This window comes from Microcaecilia unicolor, chromosome 1 (genome assembly GCF_901765095.1).
Source record: "Microcaecilia unicolor chromosome 1, aMicUni1.1, whole genome shotgun sequence".
Taxonomy (NCBI): Eukaryota; Metazoa; Chordata; class Amphibia; order Gymnophiona; family Siphonopidae; genus Microcaecilia; species Microcaecilia unicolor.
In genome coordinates this window covers 69,619,673-69,636,979 of record NC_044031.1, presented here as the reverse complement: position 1 = coordinate 69,636,979, position 17,307 = coordinate 69,619,673, and the positions used below count along the sequence as shown (strand labels likewise).

At 48.7% G+C, this 17,307-nt stretch overlaps 1 protein-coding gene across 2 annotated transcripts in view; it reads left to right on the top strand.

Moving 5' to 3' along the window:
- Nucleotides 1-16,820, top strand: part of WDR86 (WD repeat domain 86) — an 81,120-nt gene extending 64,300 nt beyond the window's left edge. For both annotated transcript variants that reach the window (XM_030189910.1, XM_030189909.1), the window contains exons 5-7: nt 4,727-4,862; nt 15,167-15,270; nt 15,872-16,820. In XM_030189910.1, the coding sequence (XP_030045770.1) occupies nt 4,727-4,862; nt 15,167-15,270; nt 15,872-16,084 (453 nt within the window). In that variant the 3' untranslated portion in view covers nt 16,085-16,820. The remainder of the gene's footprint in view (nt 1-4,726; nt 4,863-15,166; nt 15,271-15,871) is intronic.
- The last annotated feature ends 487 nt before the right edge of the window (nt 16,821-17,307 follow it).

Genomic DNA, 17,307 nt, shown 5'->3' with positions numbered 1-17,307 from the left:
GAGATTCTGATGACATCATCAGTAAAACAGGTGGTGCAGCCAGGTACTTTCCCATATTTATTTGATTTTAGCAGATGTTGCAGGTTGGACTGGTGTAGCAAGATTTCTTTTGAACAGGCCTTTCTGCCAGGGTGCAGTTCATGGCCTACAGCCCTTGAGGTTAAGCCTTGGCCTAGGCATTGGTCTCAGGAACTGGTCCATGGACCTTCCTCCTGTTGACCATAGAGGTGCCCTTCCCTCCAGGACCCAAAAGCCTAGCCCACAAATTTGTGAGGCCAGATAGGGGTTGCCCTAAGGGTGCCTCCCCTGTTGGGTTGTGGGTAGTATTCCCCTCCCTCCCTCCCTCCCTCCACCCACCTTGCTTTAATCCCTGAGACTCCCCCTGAAGATGTGAAAGAAAAAAAGAGTCAAAGCAGGACATAATTTTTTCTGTCAGCTTTGTTTGTCTGTTTCAAGTTTGTTCTTTTAAAGCAGAGTGCTGATATTTAAATACCATACCGCTTGTTAATTTAATTGAACAGGCAAGCAGGGGACTGACTGTGGTAGGTCTGGGCTCCCAGGCTGCTTTTCATTATTTTCTCTTTAGCAAGGGGTCTTTGTTAGGCAGCAGATGCAGCATTCATGCTGGGAGGCAGTTGCTCTGGCTCAGCCAAATCTACTTGCCTCATTTATGACAGGGAGAGTAAATTTCTACTGTCAGTGTCCCTACAATCCTCCCAGGCTCGGTGGAATTGCTTGTGGAGGTTTGGCAGCAGGCCCTTGCAATCTGAGGATCTGATTTTAGCAGGAACAGCCATTTTGTTGCCAGAATTGGGCCTGATGCAGTTTTCTTTACAGCTTTTCAGAGCTGGAGGCTGCAGGTCTCTCTCTCCTCCCCCTATAAGGAGTGGAGGGCAAAAGTTGGACCCTTCTCCAAAACCACTTCCAAGGGTCCTCAATGAGGATTTGTGGGCCTCTTCTCAGGATTTGGGGGAGTTGTCACACCATGCTCCAGTAGGATTGAGCCCTTATCACCTCAGACCAGTGAGTTCTGGATGTAGTCTGTCCAGGCTACACCTTGAAATTTGCAGAGCTGGTTTCCACACCTTTATAGTTTTTCCCTGTAGTTTTCCCTTTAAGGCACAGAAAAGGTTGCTCTGTGTGCAGCAGGTACCCTTGGTTTGGGATTTTTTGCAGCTCTTGGGCTTTATGGCAGCAACACTTGAAATAGTGCCCTGGGTAAGAGCCCACATGAGACCTCTTTAGTGGGTGCTGTTGTCACACTAGTTTCCCAAGTCCCATCAATTCGGAGTTTGGCTCCCAGCCAGCTGAAGCTTGAAGCTACATCTGGTATGGTGATACCTTTCAGACCATCTCCTCAAGGGGATTCCCCTCGTTCCCCACCAGATTGGTTGGTATTTACCAGGGACATGAGTCTGGTAGGCTTGGGGTGCACATTGTCTGGGTCTGGTGGTACAGGGGAGTTGGTATCCACAAGTGTTCTCCTGGAATATCAGTTGTCTGGAGGCCAGGGCCATTTGCTCAGTGGCTCAGCACATGCAGCCACTCCTACAAGAAAAGGCAGTCAGGGTGCTGTTGAACAATGCAACAGCGGTAGCATACTTAACAATTAAGGTGTGCAAGGATGGCTGTGGGGATAGGTTGGATTTGTTTCTGGGTGGAATGCCATCTAGTAGTGACTTTGGGAGCTCACATCGTTCAAGTGGATTTTCTCAGCATACACTCACTTGATCTAGGGGAGTGGGAGTTGAGTCCCTTGGCCTTTCAGATTCTAGTAGATTGCTGGGCCATTCCCCATTTCAACCTTATGGCCTCCACCAGAGTGCAAATTGTCAGTTTCTTCAGCTGCAGAAAAGAGCAGGGTTAGGCAGAGATTTGATGCTTTTCTCCAGTCTTGGCTTCCTCCTTGGCTCCTAATAGAGTGAGTCCTTTGGAAGTTGGTGAACCTTCCATGTCTGGTTATCATAGTAGTCCTGGATTGGCCCTGTTGGCTGTGGTATACCAACCTCGTTCAGCTACTGGTAGGTCCCCAGTTCTACTTCCCAAGATTACATTGACGCCTTGCAGTAGAGACCAGTTCTCATTGAGGATCCAGATCCCTTCTGGCTTCTGCTTGGCCCTTGAAAAGCAGTGTCTGAAGCACAGATGCTACCATTCCTCTGTTGTAGTGACCTTGCTGCAGGTTTGTCAGTCTTCTTCCATGTCTCTGACATATGTCTGTGTCTGGTGGGTCTTTGAAGTTTTTTGTGTATGGAACAGAAGATCTTTCTGAGGTGTGCAGATCTACTATTGATCCTGGTCTTTTTGCATTAGGGTTTTGACCAGGGCCTGGCCTTTAATTCTCTATTGTTCTGGTGGTGGCTCGCTCTTATTTCAGAGTTAGGATTGAAGGTCTCTATTTGGCTGTGCTTCTGGGTATGAGATGTTTTTTGTTGTGAAGGGCGGTGCACCCTTTGGAACCTTAATTTGGTGTTGAGGGCTCTTTGCAAGGTGCCCTTTGAGCCTTTAAAGCATTCTTTGCTGAAGGATTTTGTAATTGAAAACTTCCTTTTTAGAGGCCATTTGTTTAGGAGATTATTTGAACTCCAACCTCTTTTTTGCAGAGATCCTTACCTGTCCTTTTCAGCTGGCTCCATTTTCATTAGAATGGTATTATCCTTCATTCTGACTGTGGTCTCCCCCTTTCATCTAAATCAGGTGATCATGCTTCCAGCTTTCTCGGAGTCAGACAAAGTTGGGTTCCTGAAATTACATTAACCGGATGTACATGGAGGCCCCCATGCATTATTTGCAGGTCATATATTCTTTATATAAGACTAGCCGTTCAGCCCATAAAAACGGGCTAGTATAGGGGGGAGGTTGAAAGGCCCCCCACCCCGCCGCCGAGTTTGCCGCTGCCGCTCCCCCTCCGAGTTCGTTCCCCCCCCCCCCCCGGAGCCGTCACCGACCCACCTTCCACCCGGTTGGGCCCTCACTCCGCTATTGAAACAGCGAGGGCATGCAGCACACAGCTCTTGCTGAGCTGCCGTGGCCTTCCTTCTTCTCTGCCTGTGTCCCGCCCTCGTGTGACGTAACTCCATCGAGGGCGGGACACAGGCAGAGAAGAAGAAGGAAGGCCGACGGCAGCTCAGCAAGAGCTGTGTGCTGCGTGCCCTCACTGTTTCAATAGCGGAGCGAGGGCCCGACCGGGTGGAAGGTGAATGGCGGCGGCTACGACTCCAGGTGGGGGGAGCATTAGCGACGGCGGTGTCCCTCACAAATGCGCAGTAGAGACCCTCTCTGTTCCGCTCTCGTCATCACATATTGATGCGGGGGCGGGGCAGAGAGGGTCTCTACTGCGCATTTGCGAGGGACACCGCCGTCGCTAACGCTCCCCCCACATTTGCGAGTGAGTACATTTGCGCATTTGCGAGTGAGTACGACTCTCGCCATTTATATATATTGATAGGCTATTTGTATTGTGTCATGGCCAGTGCAAAGGTGAAGCAGCCTCAAAATCTACTGTTTCCTGTTGGATTAAAGAGGCCATAGGATCAGCTTACCTTCTCGATTGGAAAGAGGTTTTAAAGCGAGTGAGTTTTTTTACTCCATTAGAACTGAGATGACTTCTTGGGTGGAAGCTTGAGTGGTGAACCCTGAGAATATATGTAGAGCAGCTACTTGGTCCTTGATGCATTCTTTTGTGAAACATGACAAGATTGATGTTCGGGCCAGAGCAGATGCTGCTTTTGGCAGACCACTAGCCAGTGAGATAAAGCTTTGGTACATCCTGTCAGTCTGGACTGCTCTAGCAGGATGAAAAATAAGGAGAAATTTCCCATTACCTGATAATTTCCTTTCCTTGAGTCCTACTAGAAAAGTCCAGGACCCATCTGGTAAGACCCTTCCTGTTTATTATACTATGTATAGTTTAAATGTTCTAGGGGTCTGGAAAGGGTTTTCTGGTTTGATAATGGGTTCCATATGTACATAGTTTCTTTAGTTAATTCTCAGCTTTGGCATTAGTGTACTGGAATGTTCCTGGGTGTACCTACTGATGTCATCATAAGCTTCAATTTTGTGCCTCCATCTGCTGATAGGGGGAGAGAATTTCCTTTCCTTGAGTACAGCTAGACTAGTCCAGACTTATGGGTTATCAGGTGAGTGTAAATCTCTCTTCACAGCTACTTTAATAAACACAACGTAAGTTCATTGCATTCAAAATACTGATCAGCTCCTGCAGTGCCCTGTGTGCAGAATGCCCCATGACTACTATCTTTAGTAAACCACCAGAGGGAGAAAGGGGCCACAGTTTCAGAGGTGAAGAAAGGATTGTTGGTAAATCTTTTAAAAAATAAAATGATCCAACTGCTTTTTTAAATTCTGGACTCTTTTGTCTTTGTTTAAAAAGAATTGGCTGAAAGTCTATTCTGGAAAAACAAACTGCTGTATATTTTAGATTTTTTTTTTTAAAGATTTTATAAACCTGCATTTATTCCAGTACATTCTTGCACTGAAGTTTGTTGGTAGAAGGCAGTCAAGAAAATTTGGGAAATGATGACGCTGTTATCACAGGACAGTAAAGTCTTGGGTTTAAGAACTCTGTAACCATGCAACATAAGTTACACTTTGCTGCATAAACTGCCAGCTCCTTACAAATTAATCTGACTTTGTAGTGGAGAGGTTTTCTCCAGGGGTTGTGTTTGGGAATGGAGCTACAATAGCTTTGTTGTTCTTTTCCCTCCAGGTGGTGAGTCAGCACTTGTACTCGGGGAGTGCTGACAGAAGTGTGAAACGCTGGATAACAGAGACTGGAGATTGTGTCCAAACCTACAAGACTCACAAGCATAATGTTAGCACTTTGAAATACCATGCCGGGTTCTGTAAGTCGCTGATGCCTCATTGTTTGCTTTCTTTTTCAATGTATATTTATTCGGAGGAATGCTGCTATAAAGCAGGAAGGGTAAGAAGTATCATAGTAACATAGTAGATGACGGCAGAGAAAGACCTGCACGGTCCATCCAGTCTGCCCAACAAGATAAACTCAAATATACCTGACCTTGATTTGTATCTGCCATTTTCAGGGCACAGACTGTAGAAGTCTGCCCAGCACTAGCCCCGCCTCCCACCACCGGCTCTGCCACCCAATCTTCGCTAAGCTTCTGAGGATCCATTCCTTCTGAACAGGATTCCTTTATGTTTATCCCACGCATTTTTTAATTCCATTACTGTTTTCATCTCCACCACCTCCCGCGAGAGGGTATTCCAAGTATCCACCACTCTCTCCGTGAAAAAATACTTCCTGACATTTTTCTTGTCTGCCCCCCTTCAATCTCATTTTATGTCCTCTAGTTCTACCGCTTTCCCATCTATGTAAAAGGTTTGTTTGCGGATTAATACCTTTCAAATATTTGAATATCTGTATCATATCACCCCTGTTTCTCCTTTCCTCCAGGGTATACATGTTCAGGTCAGCAAGTCTCTCCTCATACGTCTTGTAACGCAAATCCCATACCATTCCTTGTCATCAAGCAGATGAAGCCATTACGTATGGGTTATGTCCATCAACCAGCAGGGGAGATAGAGAGCACTCAAACTTTCACAGTGCCCTCTTGGCCAGCTAGCTCCACTGCCTCTTCAGTATTCTCTATCTCCCTTAGCAGGGTGGCTGCAGCTTGTTCGAGCTCCAGAAAAATCTGCCGGGAGGTGGTTCCTGGCTTGCCAGTTGTTAACCAGGGTGTTGGAGGCTATAGCAGCATCACTTTAAAGGCACATAGGTTAGCCCTTTCCCTGCCTTACCCATACATCTGTGGATGTGGACATATTGCCTTGCTTTCCCTGTCCTTACCCACCAACAGTGGATGCAGGCATATAGGTTCGCCCTTTCCCTGCCTTTCCTACTCATCTGAGCCTCCGGAGTCTTCAATACCGCTGCTTTCCTCACAGCTTAAAAAAAAAAAAAAAAGTCGCGTCGCGTTTTTAAACGCAGAGACGCTGGAACAGAGGTTTTTGACCTGATTTTCAGCAGGATCGTAGTTGTACACTAGATCCTTTGAGGTAAGAGTGTTTTCCAACTCCTCCGGGGTGGGCCCGCGATCGGGGCGATTTTGGCGCGAAACCGCCATTTTGGATTTTACCGCCATTTTTCGGCGATGGCTGCGGACAATGTAAAGCGCTGTTCCACTTGTGGCAAGCGCAAATCAGCAGCAGGGCTCTGTAAATCGTGCAGTACTGGCGTAGGAGCCGGCCCGAGCATGGCGCGGCCTCCGTGGACACGGAGAGACCTGAGCCGGGTGGGGCACCTCGAGATGAGGTTATTTCAGGAGTGGCTAGCACCAGACAGGATTTGGGTGCCCAGGGTGAGATTTTCTCCCCGGATTTTGTGCTTTTGCTGCATAAAGCATACATGATGAAAAGAGCCCTTCCTCAAGGGTCGCCTGAGGCTCCTCTGATTGCCCCCCCGATGGATTCTGGCCTGGGACTGCCCAGTGAGGCTTTTTTCCCGGATGCTTGGCCTAAAGATAAGCGCAGAAGGGTTATTTCCCCTTCAGATTGTGGTGCACCTTTTTCCCCCCCCGTGGTCGGGGTGTGAGGATTCGGAGAACTCTGACAGACGTTCTTGGTCTGAGGAACCAGAGTCAGGTGCAGATTTACCACAGGATCTGGATGATCCCTCCGTGGTGAGGATTTTCCACCGTGATGAGCTGCCAGCGCTTATTTCAGATACCCTGCAGACCCTCTCGATTGAAGATCCTGACAGTGGCATGGCCTCCTCGGGTAATCCCAGGATGGCTAGTACCAAGAAAGCTGCTTGGGCCTTCCCTTTGCATGACTCCATCCTAGAGCTTGTTTCGGCTCAGTGGGCTGACCCTGAGGGACCTTTGAGAGTTTCCAGGGCTATGGGGCAGTTATACCCTCTGCGTGAGGGACATATGGCTCGTTTTCAAATGCCTACAGTGGATGCCCTAGTCACTGCGGTGACAAAGAGAACTACCCTCCCTGTTGAAGGAGGTGTTGCCCTGAAGGATGTTCAAGGCCGTAGGCTGGAAACAGCATTGAAACGGTCCTTTGAAATTGCAGGTCTCACTGTTCGGGCGTCTGCATGCAGCTGTTATGCTGTGAGAGCCTGCCTAGCTTGGCTGCAACAGGCAGTGGCTCAGCCCGGAGATGGAGCGGAGCCCTTCTTGGATGTGGCTCCGCAGATGGAGGTGGCCTTGTCCTTTCTGGCTGATGCCCTTTATGACCTTGTCAGAGCTTCGGCTAAACAAATGGCAGTAGCAGTGGCGGCTTGCCGTCGTCTGTGGCTACGACACTGGGCAGCGGACATGGCCTCTAAGCAAAGGTTGGTGAAGTTGCCTTTTCAAGGACTTCTCCTATTTGGTGAGGAGTTGGAGAAAATTGTGAAAGGCCTGGGTGATCCAAAACCCCAGCGCTTGCCTGAAGATAGGCAGAGGCCTTCCTCTAAGGGCCAGGCGGTCCACTCCTCGTACAGACCTCGCTTCCGTGAAGCTAGAAGGTACCGCCCGGGGCGTTCTGCTGGGTTCACTTCACGTGCCCGTGGTCAGCAGAGGAACTCCTTTCGCTCGGACAAGCGTTCCGCAGCCGGTGGCTCAAGACCAGGAGTTCAGGGGCGACCCTCTCAATGATGGTGCGCCGGCCCTCTCCTCGATGCCTGTCATCGGAGGACGGCTTTCCCTCTTTGTCGAGGAGTGGGCCAAGATTTCCTCAGATCAGTGGGTTCTGGACCTGATCAGAGATGGATACAGAATAGAATTCAACGCCCCAGTAAGAGACGTGTTTGTGGAGTCCCGATGCGGTTCTGCCGTCAAACGGGCGGCGGTGGAGGAGACTTTACAAGGTCTGATTCAGTTAGGGGCAATGACCCCGGTGCCTCCCGCCGAGCAAGGCTGCGGCCGATACTCCATCTACTTTGTGGTGCCGCGAAAAGGTGGGTCCTTTCGCCCTATTCTGGACTTAAAAGAAGTGAACAAGTCCCTGAGAGTGCAGCATTTCCACATGGAATCCCTGCGCTCCGTCATTGCGGCGGTTCAGCCAGGAGAGTTTCTCACGTCTCTAGACCTGAAAGAAGCTTACTTGCACATACCGATTTGGCCCCCGCACCAGAATTTTCTGAGGTTTGCGGTGTTGGGAAAACATTTCCAGTTAAGGGCCTTGCCTTTTGGCCTCGCCACAGCTCCCCGAACCTTTTCGAAGGTAATGGTGGTAGTAACTGCTTTTCTCAGGCGAGAAGGTATCAGGGTTCACCCGTACCTAGACGACTGGCTCATCAGAGCAGACTCTGCAACAGAGAGCTTACAAGCTACAGCCAGAGTGGTCTCAGTACTGCAATCTCTAGGCTGGGTCGTCAATATGGCCAAAAGTCACCTGTCCCCTTCACAATCTAGAGTTTTTGGGGGCCAGGTTCGACACAGTCTCGGGCTATGTGTTCCTACCCGAGCTAAGGCGGTGCAAGCTTCAGAATCAGGTCCGTCTGCTCCTGAGGATGCCCCGCCCGCGAGCTTGGGACATTGTCCAGCTGCTGGGATCGATGACAGCCACGATGGAAGTGGTACCCTGGGCGAGAGCGCACCTGAGACCTCTACAGTATTCCCTACTCCGGAGACGGTCTCCTATTTCTCAGGATTACCAATGCAGACTTACTTGGCTCCCTGCGGCCCGTCTCAGCATGGAGTGGTGGCTCTTGGACAGCATGCTGCGGCGAGGAATGCCGCTGACGCTCCCCGTTTGGTGCCTAGTGGTAACAGATGCCAGCCTGAAGGGCTGGGGCGCACACTGCAAGGGGAAGCATGCCCAGGGTCTATGGACACCCGAGGAGTCGGAGTGGTCCATCAACCGCCTAGAGTTGAAAGCGGTGTTTCAGGCGCTTCTGGCCTTTCAAGTGACCCTGGAAGGATTGGCTGTCAGAGTGATGTCGGACAACACGACAACGGTGGCCTATATAAATCGACAAGGCGGAACAAGGTGCAGAGCACTAGCCACGCAGGCCGAACTGATTTGCCACTGGGCCGAGCTGCATCTTCAGTGTCTGTCGGCAGCTCATATTGCAGGTCAGAGCAATGTGCAGGCCGATTATCTGAGCAGGCATCAGATCGATCCAGCAGAATGGAATCTGGCAGACGAAGTATTCCTGCAGATCTGTGCCAAATGGGGTAAGCCCGTGATGGATCTAATGGCGACAAGTGCCAATACCAAAGTCCCGTGCTTCTTCAGCAGACGGAGAGATCCTCGCTCGGCGGGGTTGGATGCCTTGGCTCAACCCTGGCCTCCGGGTCTACTTTATGTGTTTCCCCCATGGCCCTTGATAGGGCGCCTGCTCTTGCGGATTCGGCTGCACCCAGGAGAAGTGGTCCTCATCGCCCCGGATTGGCCAAGGAGACCTTGGTATGCAGACCTCCGACAGATGCTCCTGGAGGCTCCTCTGCCGTTATCTCTGGTACCGAACCTGTTGACTCAGGGACCGGTAGCCATGGAGGACGCCGGCTGCTTTGGTCTTACGGCATGGCTATTGAGAGGGCGCAATTGAGGGATAAAGGTTATTCCAATAAAGTTATTTCCACTCTCCTGCAAGCCCGCAAGCGGTCCACTTCCGTGGCTTATGCCAGGATTTGGTGCCTGTTTGAGTCTTGGTGTGCTTCCAGAGCCATTGCTCCAATGCGAGCTCCTGTCTCGCCGATTCTGGACTTTTTGCAGGAAGGTGTACAAAAGGCTTGGCCTATAATTCCCTGCGGGTGCAGGTGGCAGCGTTGGCCTCCCTTCGTGGTAAGGTGGAAGGCGTGTCTTTGGCTGCTCACCCAGATGTGGCACGGTTTCTTAGAGGGGGTGCTTCGGCTCCGACCTCCAGTGCGAGCACCCTGTCCAGCTTGGAACCTGGGGCTAGTTTCGAAAACCCTGCAGGCATCTCCTTTTGAGCCGCTTCGGCGAGCATCGGAGAAAGATTTGACACTGAAGGCCGTTTTTCTGGTGGCCATTACCTCGGCGAGACGGGTGTCAGAGCTCCAGGCGCTGTCCTGTAGAGACCCATTTCTGCAATTTTCAGAGTCCGGAGTCACGGTTCGGACCGTGCCTTCCTTTATGCCTAAGGTGGTTTCAGCCTTTCACCTAAACCAGCCTATTTTTTTGCCCTCTTTTTCAGAGGAAGAGTTTCCAGAATCTTTTGGGCAGCTGCACCTTTTGGATGTGCGCAGGACTCTGCTGCAGTATCTGCGAGTTACTAACTCTTTCAGGACTTCTGATCATCTGTTTGTTTTGCTATCCGGTTCTCGCAGAGGGTCTCCAGCGTCTAAAGCCACTATTGCCCGCTGGCTCAAAGAAACTATCTTTTCAGCTTATCTGCTGGCCGGCAGGGTTCCGCCTGTAGCCTTTAAGGCACATTCTACTAGAGCGCTTTCTTCCTCTTGGGCTGAAACTGGAGCATTCTCTCTTCAAGAGATATGCAGTGCAGCAACATGGGCTTCTAAGCTCTCCTTTGCCCGACATTACAGGCTGGATGTGGCTGCCAGGAGGGATGCGCGTTTTGGTGCACAAGTGCTAGCGCGTGGTGTGGCTTGTTCCCACCCTATCTAGGGATTGCTTTGTTACATCCCATACGTAATGGCTTCATCTGCTTGATGACAAGGAAGGGAAAATTAGGTTCTTACCTTGGTAATTTTCTTTCCTTTAGTCATAGCAGATGAAGCCATGAGCCCTCCCTGTATGATTGTCTGTATGCTGTGAATCTGTTTTTCAGGTTCTGTTCTAATTTCCTGAAGTTCCTTCCTTGGGAGAAAGTTGGAAAACAATCTTCAGGATTCATGTTCAGATTAAATTTAGGAGGATGTGTTCATTCCCTCCAGTGTGTTGGGAGGATGTGTGATTCCCTCCAGGAGGCGCGTGTGTTCCCCTCCAGTTCTATAAATAGGAGGATGAGTTCATTCCCTCCAGTGTGTTGGGAGGATGTGTGATTCCCTCCAGGAGGCGCGTGTGTTCCCCTCCACTTATACAATAAGGAGGATGAGTTTATTCCCTCCAGGAGGATGTGCATTCCCTCCTTTATGAGTTCATGCCGTTGTGATGGGCCATCGTTCGCTGTGAGGAAAGCTCTTGTGATTCCCATTGCGGTTTGCCATACTGCTTTGGAAGCTTCAAATACTGAAGAGGCAGTGGAGCTAGCTGGCCAAGAGGGCACTGTGAAAGTTTGAGTGCTCTCTATCTCCCCTGCTGGTTGATGGACATAACCCATACGTAATGGCTTCATCTGCTATGACTAAAGGAAAGAAAATTACCAAGGTAAGAACCTAATTTTCCCTTAGAGCACACCTGCTGGGCGATGCTTAGTAAATGATATCATTCCACTACTTACTCTTGCCAACTGCAGTATATCCTCCTTTTGAGATGCATTCTGCCTAGAGTCTCTTCACCACTAGAACTCTCAATGACTAGAGGACTTGGTGGTTTCACATTAGCTCTCCAGTTTTGTGTTGGACAAAGTTAGCTAGTTTGGTCACATATGTGCTCAGTGTATCACACAGTGTATGCATGCAGAGACACTTAGGGCTGGATTCAGTAAATGGCACTCAAAATGTGTTGCTGAAAAAAATCAGTGCTGAATGGTATTCTATAATGGCCATGCTGAGATTGGCACACTTTATAGAATGGTGCGCAGTGCCAGGATCTGCACTCAACTTTGGGCATGAGGAGTTAAACTGAAACCTAAGAAAGCAGGAGGAGCCTCCAGGGAGAATCAAAGCAAAACAGCAAAAGTAGAGGCTGACAAATGTGCAAACCAGGGGCGTATCTGGAATCCGGCGGTAGGGGGGGCCAGAGCCAGAGAGGGGGGGCACATTTTTGCCTCCCCCCCCCCCCCCCCGCCGCCTCTCTCCACCCCCTCCCCGCCGTCAACCCTCCCCGCTGCTTACTTTTGCTGGCGGGGTCCGACCCGCAATCTTCATATTTCGGCTTCCTCCGTGGCCATGTGCTTCCAGGAAGTAACGCTGCAGCGCTGATTCGTTGAATCTAGTTCGGCGTCTGACGTGCTGACGTCAGACGCCGAACTAGATTCAACGAATCAGCGCTGCAGCGTTACTTCCTGGAAGCACATGGCCACGGAGGAAGCCGAAATATGAAGATTGCGGGTCGGACCCCGCCAGCAAAAGTAAGCAGCGGGGGAGGGTTGACGGCGGGGAGGGGGGCCAGGGCGAAATCTGCGGGGGCCCAGGCCCCTGTGGCCCCACGCAGATACGCCCCTGGTGCAAACCAATAGGGAGATACTATCAAGAAGCAGTTTATTCAGAATATTCATATCAAGGACCCGACACGGTCCGTGTTTCGGCGCCAAAGCGCCTGCCTCAGGGGTCACAAACAACTTTCTCTGAGAAGAAGCTGATTGGCTTGAATAAATCCTTTATGTATACACGTGGTGTTAAAAACAAGTTAATCCAGAGAGAGAACAAAGAAACAGCCAACCGATCAGCAAGCAACATTTTGTCAGCCTCTACTTTTGCTGTTTTGCGGGGGGTTTTTTGTTACATTTGTACCCCGCGCTTTCCCACTCATGGCAGGCTCAATGCGGCTTACATGGGGCAATGGAGGGTTAAGTGACTTGCCCAGAGTCACAAGGAGTTGCCTGTGCCTGAAGTGGGAATTGAACTCAGTTCCTCAGTTCCCCAGGACCAAAGTCCACCACCCTACTACTACTACTATTACTACTATTTAGCATTTCTATAGCGCTACAAGGCGTACGCAGCGCTGCACAAACATAGAAGAAAGACAGTCCCTGCTCAAAGAGCTTACAATCTAATAGACAAAAAATAAATAAAGTAAGCAAATCAAATCAATTAATGTGGACGGGAAGGAAGAGAGGAGGGTAGGTGGAGGCGAGTGGTTACAAGTGGTTACGAGTCAAAAGCAATGTTAAAGAGGTGGGCTTTCAGTCTAGATTTAAAGGTGGCCAAGGATGGGGCAAGACGTAGGGGCTCAGGAAGTTTATTCCAGGCGTAGGGTGCAGCGAGACAGAAGGCGCGAAGTCTGGAGTTGGCAGTAGTGGAGAAGGGAACAGATAAGAAGGATTTATCCATGGAGCGGAGTGCACGGGAAGGGGTGTAGGGAAGGACGAGTGTGGAGAGATACTGGGGAGCAGCAGAGTGAGTACATTTATAGGTTAGTAGAAGAAGTTTGAACAGGATGCGAAAACGGATAGGGAGCCAGTGAAGGGTCTTGAGGAGAGGGGTAGTATGAGTAAAGCGACCCTGGCGGAAGATGAGATGGGCAGCAGAGTTTTGAACCGACTGGAGAGGGGAGAGGTGACTAAGTGGGAGGCCAGCAAGAAGCAGATTGCAGTAGTCTAAACGAGAGGTGACAAGGGTGTGGATGAGGGTTTTTGGTAGAGTGCTCGGAAAGAAAGGGGCGGATTTTACGGATGTTGTAAAGAAAGAAACGACAGGTCTTGGCAATCTGCTGGATATGAGCAGAGAAGGAGAGAGAAGAGTCAAAGATGACCCCAAGGTTTCGAGCTGAGGAGACAGGGAGAATGAGAGAGCCATCAACAGAAATAGAAAACGGGGGGAGCGGGGAGGTGGGAGAAAACGGGGGGAGCGGGGAGGCCACTCCTCCACTGAAATCTAGCATACAGCTTGGGCATGGATCCACACTAATCTATAACACTGCACACATTTTAAGGGAACATCCGCCTGTGCCCTGTGGCCACGCCCCCTTTGCAGATCTGCACGGAAATCCTTAGCACATAAGTGTGTTTTTGCGTGGATCTGCCATTTCTGCCCCATTACAGTGCCTCGCATCCATTAGAACATTTTTCTGTCCTGAAAATTCGGCACCTAACGTTCAGCTCCATATATGGAGTTTCCCAGAGTGCACGTCAGCAAGTTGCTCCCATCATCATCACCGCCTTCGTCACTGCCTACTTTCCTATCTATTTACATTCGCCTTCTCCGTAGCCTGCCCGCCTTTCCTGTCATCTCTTCCTTCTCTTTTTTTGTGGCATCTATTGCTTTTTCACTGCCTCCATTTTATTTATTTATTTGGATTTTGCTCACACCTTTTTCAGTAGCAGCTTAAGGTGAGTTACATTTAGGTGCACTGGGTATTTCTCTGTCCCAGGAGGGCTCACAATCTAAGTTTGTATCTGAGGCAGTGGAGGCATGGTATCGATTCCTCTTTCCTGCCTCTTACCAATCCACCTTCCTGTTGTTTACTCACATATGATGTCTCCTATCACCCTCTTCTTAGTGCTGTCATCTTTCATTCGCCCCCCCCCCCCCCCCCCCCCCCCCCAGGCTTATTTCATTCCTCCTTTCTTTCTGATTTTAATCCTCTAACCATTCGCCCCATATCACTGGCTTCTGTCCTTCCCTCTTTCCTCACCCATCACTAGCATTCGTCTTCTTTAGATTCTACTGTGAGCTACTTTCCTCCCCTACCTTAGCTTCACTATACCATTCATCCTTCTCTTTTGATTCTATTGCATCCCCTTGGCTCCTGACAGCTGCCGCTTCCTTTTCCTTAGCTTAGAAAAGCACTGGTAGCTGTAGTATGAGGATTTCCTCACACTCAGGTCATGCTTTAGCTGCTGCGACATCAGGCTTTGCCTTTGGACTGGGCCCTGGGGCAGTGGTATCTTGAACTTTTGCCATCATTCTTGATGTAGACCAGAAGGTTTGTGTTTCCAGTAACAGAAATAGGCTTTGTAAACAACTTTTCCCATCATGTTTAACTGATTGCACATTTCAGTCATTCCAACAACTAAATGCTTGTGGTATTCAAGTCATAATGGAGATAAACAAGCAGTAGTTATCCGGGGCCACTGCTGTGCCATCTTGGCCACAAAGTGTTGTGCTCCAGTCACTGCTTTCAGCCCCCTGCATAAATCAAAGTTAGAACAAATGAAGAAATATTTAACAGCATGTACGTAAATCCTGCACTAGTTTTGCTGCACAAATTGTACAGGTCAAAGATAAGTGCTCACACCCAGAAAACACAAAATATTTTAACATTAAGTTGGCTTTCTTTGTAGGACAGTCCAATTAGTCAGGCTGCCTCAAATGTATCTTTTTATATTAAATAATGGGACCAGAGGTATTCTAAGGTAACAGGAAGAAGTAGACTTGTCTCCCAAGTCACAACTTAAATCTGCTATTTATGGGACCTCAGTCAGACCATTGTTTTCCCATTGCAGTGTTTACAGGAAGTGGTGATGCCTGTGTCAGAGCTTTCCATACAAAATCTGGAATTCTGCAGCGAATCTTCTGTGGACATACATTCATTATCAACTGCATTCAGGTAAAATGCTAACTATTGCCACGAAAGTCATCAGTCTAGGGGTCAGGGATTGTGAAATGTGCTATGTCAACCTGTCAGAGGTTGCTCATGTCGGAGAAAGGGAGGATGAACCCTTTGGCATTCCTTGCTGGTTATCTTAGTAAGCAGCATTGCAAGCCAAAGGCTGATGTAGCAGCGGGTTCAGGTTCTCTCTCTGAAGTCTCAGTTTTGATTAGTTTAATTTTCTTCCCAAAATAGAGTTTGAGAAAGCCTTGTCAACTAATGTGTTCCCCAGGTCATAGGAGCATTCTTCTTCTTATTTTCCTATCACTTTCTACACATGTACAAATATGATGCAGGAGCCCCGTTCCATTGCTCCAGGTGTCCATGTCAGGACACTTGACTGGGAAAAGGTAATAGATTAGGAGAGATGTCTAGGACTGAAGATTCAGGAGGGAAACATTTCTTAAAAGCTTCTAAGACCCATGTGTCTCAGGTTTCAGATGATCCTTGTAGAAAGAATCTTGGAAGCTTGTTGAAATTGGTCATATTAGACAAGGAGAAAAACAAGTCTTGTTTCTAACCACTACTGTGATTTGACCATGAGGTTTAACTGTTCCAGATTCACAATGAACTGTTGTACACTGCTTCCCACGATGGCACACTGAGAATTTGGGACATACAAGATATCTGCAAGCAAAAGAACAGCCACAGGAAGGACAAATCGGTGCAGAGCAAGAATTCCCAGAAGGGAAGTCTGTCCCGCCTCTTCCACAACAAGGTGGGCTGCTCAGAGCAGGTGAGCAGGGAGCAGGAGACCGTGGAGTTAACGTGACTGCCAAAACCGAGCTCCACAATAGACAATTGTGAAAAGCATCCATCTGGCTTATACACCAGTAAAAAATCAGAACGACAATCAAAAACACATGGGTGCAGATGAGATCAGCCTGTGCTGTTACGTACTAAGAGCAATAGATCAAAAATTTATTGTAGCATCATTAGAGCACTGGCTGTTCTCTGACTGTTTTATTGCTGAGACTGGAAGTATCTCATAAGTAAGCAAAATGTGTAATTTACTGTTTATACAGAGAGAAGCTGGATGTTTTAGACTGTACGGTATATTTGTTAGTATGACTTGTTTTTGTATTTAAAGTGTTCCTATTTTGTTGGTCCCTCTTCCAGCACAGAGTTTCTGTTGCCTTTGCCTGACATAGAGTTCTGCCAAAGACCTTATTAAAACATGAACTTTTCTCTTGCACATTGCGTAGGAGAAAATTCAAGGCTGATTCAGACATCTTAAATGAATAGCATGGCCTTTACACTGCAAAATTCCTGAGCCATATGTGTGTGGACAGTTACTTGAGGAGTTTTGCAACAGGAGCAAAAATGCTGTGGTCAAGTGAAGTATTCTGGCCAGCCCTGTCCAGCAGAGATGCACCCCTCTGCTTAGTTTTTGTGCACGTCTGAATTTCACAGAAGAGATGCCAATGCAGTGATGTGTCAGGACTGAACAGAGACGCAGGAGTAGAGGAATAAGTATGAGGTTTCTTACAACACTGGTTTCAGACCAATGCTTTATAAGTACATAAGTAGTGCCATACTGGGAAAGACCAAAGGTCCATCTAGCCCAGCATCCTGTCACCGACAGTGGCCCATCCAGGTCAAGGGCACCTGGCACGCTCCCCAAACGTAAAAACATTCCAGACAAGTTATACCTAAAAATGCGGAATTTTTCCAAGTCCATTTAATAGCGGTCTATGGACTTGTCCTTTAGGAATCTATCTAACCCCTTTTTAAACTCCGTCATTGTGCTGGTTAAATGTGAAGTGAGGTGTAATTATCTAGAATCAGCTTTAAGACTCCATACAGAGGAAGGGGGAGCTTTTTTTTTTTTCTTCTTCTGATCATTGACAACGATAGAATACACAAGACAGTACGGATGGGGCCTGGAGGCTCAGTCCAGTATACTTGTGAGTTATAGTCTCTCTGACATGGGATCAAACCTCACGCCTAGATTCAGAGAAGTCTAGTATACAATGTCAGATGCACTTGTTTAGA